At 37.6% G+C, this 3,328-nt stretch overlaps 1 protein-coding gene across 1 annotated transcript in view; it reads left to right on the forward strand.

Moving 5' to 3' along the window:
- The window catches only part of LOC104529993 (borealin-2), a 6,425-nt gene extending 3,599 nt beyond the window's left edge, over positions 1 to 2,826 (forward strand). The window contains exons 6-9 of the mRNA XM_029086607.1: positions 396 to 438; positions 1,560 to 1,692; positions 1,911 to 1,997; positions 2,779 to 2,826. Of these exons, the coding sequence (XP_028942440.1) occupies positions 396 to 438; positions 1,560 to 1,692; positions 1,911 to 1,997; positions 2,779 to 2,826 (311 nt within the window). The remainder of the gene's footprint in view (positions 1 to 395; positions 439 to 1,559; positions 1,693 to 1,910; positions 1,998 to 2,778) is intronic.
- Positions 2,827 to 3,328: the final 502 nt, after the last annotated feature.

Genomic DNA, 3,328 nt, shown 5'->3' on the forward strand with positions numbered 1-3,328 from the left:
TGAAAAAGAAACTTCCCAAGAAACTTTTTGCATGCTCAAATAGAAAGCTGTGGATGCTCCCTTAATTATATCCAACTCGGGTATTGCAGCCCTCTCAGCTATTAACACAAATTATCCTTTCATTCCCTGATGGTGTTAGGTCCCATTATATCATGTCTACCTCAGGAGGGCTTCACATGTGTGTACACTCTGTCATGGAGCACGTCAACATTCTCTGATTCACTGGCTGTCTTATCTTCATCCTAGCTAAAACTCTACAATAGATGAGGAGGAAATAAAGGAAGAAAATTAAACAAACAAAAAGCCACCAAAACCAACAACCACTCCTTTTATTTTTAGGTCTGTTAACTCTTCTGCAAGTGTGACTGAGGCCAGTAAGTCTCTTGCTTCTGATTGCAGTGCCACCAATTTCAAAGGCACAACGAAGGTATCTAAAAGGTAAGGATTTTTTTGCTTTTCTTAAGAAATAATTCTTTTACATACCAAGAAACTATATCTTGATATCAATCTAGATTTAATAGATCTTCATGATTTGCCACTAAATTTGGTAGCGGGGATGTGAACCAGTGCATCTTCTGCTTTGATTGTGGGTATTAACTTATGTTCTCCTGGAGGTACAGGATTTGATGTCATAATTAAGCCAGTTTAAAAACACCCCAGCCCCCCAAAAAAAGAACCAAACCCCCCCCAAATTTAGAATAAATTCTATTCTTACCTACTGTTGTTTAAAGATATAGTTTACACCTTAACGAAGAGCCCAAGCTCTCTCTCTCAAAAAAAACCCCAAACAAACCAACCTCCCCAAATAAATTGACAGTTGCTTCTTTGCATATTGAACAGTTAAGGTTTTCAATTACTATCATTCTCCAAACACTACAGAGTTTGGTTTTGGCAGAAGTCATCAGCTGAAGTGAGGAAATTAAAAACTTAATAACTTAAATAGGTCATGAAACCAGCAAGTAAGTGGCTTAGTTTCACCTTGGCCTGCTATAAATTTCAGAGGCTTGTTTCCATGCAGAATATACCCAGATCTTTCATGAAGGGGAATAAGAACCATGTAGTTCTTAACCAACCTTCATAAGTACCATGAAGGAAGCTCAAGAATTTTGTATGGTATAAGGCATGCCCTCTACCTCTGACAGCTAGCAGCTTTGGTATTTCTTGATATCTCCCTCTATTAGACAGATACAGCACACATCTGATCTTAAGCCCTGAGGCATGAAGTTTCCTCTTTCCAAACCTATAAGCATTTACTGTTGATATGGGAGAGTGGATATTCTTGTTATTGAGTGGTCCAAATGTCACCTTGCTCACTGGCCTGTAAGACAGGCTTAGGAGGTTCCTGCAGTGTTTCAGGGTCATAAAATGTTCCCCAGTGGTGCTGGTACATGCTGCTGATGGTTGGATTTCCTGTAGTCTTCTGGCAGAACTGGAAAAATTTTAACATGACTGCCTTTCTGTTAGGTATGTTTGCTACTACTTGCATTTACTTCATGCTTGAAGACTTCCTGCAGAGCATAGGAAATTAACCTCAGAGCACCATTTCTATTGTATTATAGTGTTGGACTACAACAGACTGTCTCAAGAACTGTACCTACCAGTGGAAGAGTTCAAGGCATGTTACTAAGAAGTAAATCAGTACCCCAGGATAAAACTGTTCCGTTTGTAAACATTCCCCTGGCTGATGGACAGGTATCAAACTTTTTTTTTAAAAAAAACCCCCAACATTTTCATCTTACAGTAGTTGGTAAACTGTGAATAGCATGATAGTGATAGCTCTTGCCATCTGTAAATGAGTTGCTGCTAAACAAAAGGAAAAACGGTTACTGACACTTTTCAGTGTAGCACATGATTTTCAAAAAAGCTGGCCATGTAGTTTTTATCTTAACACTGTTTCTCTTCATGTTTAGACACTCTGTACAGCTGGTGGAGACCTCCATAATATTGATGTGCAACTACTAAATCAAGATACAGTACAGCATATTCATAACTTAGTGGTAAGCTTAAACTAGTAGTCTTACATAAAAGTATTCATATACCTAGTTTCGGGTTTTTGTATGATACTGTCATGGATGCAAATTCTAAGTGCTTTAACTCAGATTCTAAGGTTAAGCCTGACTTGGTTGGGATAAATTGAAGGGAAGAACAGGAAGGGGAGAACTGCTGTACACAGATAATGTGTAAAAGTAAATGCACTTAAATAAGTATCTGTGGTCTGGTAATTGTCTGGGGGGACAACAGAAGCAATATAAACTCTTCCTTCTAGACTGCTCTGGTGTCTCTCTTGCCATGTGAGCAAAACACCATTCTCTGTTTCATATTTACAAAGGTACACAAAGCTATGGCTAAGTTTTGCTTCTTGTTATAATCTCTCTTTATTATTCTGTATCCCTTGCTGAGTAAGAACTGTACTCCTGTTAAATCTCTGCTACAATTGACTAGTAACTGCCTTACCTTTGGTTCTGGAAATTAAATTGTTTTGAAGCAGAATGAGGCTGAACAGAACTTTATAGCCTGACTCTTCTGAAGATTTTGGATTAAGTCATGTGCAGCACTAGAAATCTATCTAGACACAAGAAATATTAATCAGTTTACAGTCTTGCAGGTATTTAGACTCGAGTTAAGCTAAAGGTCTGGAAGCTGTTCTGCATTTTGTAACATGGACCTGCCTCTGTAGGTAGAGAATGGGGGGAGTGCTTGCTTATTGCTTGCTTTTATCTTTTGTCTTTGAAATTCTGTTGAGTAGCTTCAACTAAAATGAATTTTTCCCCCCCTTAGAGTGAGCTGACTGTACTATGTGGAAAAGCAACAGCTAAACCAAGCTAATGGAACTGTCTTGTGACTACAGAATTTTCATGACAGCTCTTTCTTGCTGCCACTGAAGAGTTTAGAGAATGTCTATAATGTCTTAATAAAGCTGTATACTGCCCAGTAAATGTTTTTATATAAAAGCTTACAATGTGATGTGTATCATTAAATTCCTGTTATCTCTGTGAATGATACAAAAGCAGAAGAAAATAATTCTCCTTTTCCACCTTCTTTGTAAAAGGCTTAGTTAAATCTAATCTCTGTTCACAGTAAAACAGTGAGATGTTGTATGTAGGAAACAAGTTTAACTCTCCTATTCTAAATAGGACTCTGCTATTTTACATAACTGTTCCTAAGTATAAAGCTCTTTACTGTCATTCTTCCATGCATGCCACAAGCAGAATATAGTGTTGGTTTGCTAGTCATGTTCAGTCTTCAGTATCAATCTCCCTGAATGTAACTCTGGAATTAATCTGAAATGCAAGTTTCTAAACTTTAAGGCATATAATTTTAGTTCTGT

Source organism: Antrostomus carolinensis, unplaced genomic scaffold (genome assembly GCF_000700745.2).
Source record: "Antrostomus carolinensis isolate BGI_N321 unplaced genomic scaffold, ASM70074v2 scaffold17578, whole genome shotgun sequence".
Classification (NCBI taxonomy): domain Eukaryota; kingdom Metazoa; phylum Chordata; class Aves; order Caprimulgiformes; family Caprimulgidae; genus Antrostomus; species Antrostomus carolinensis.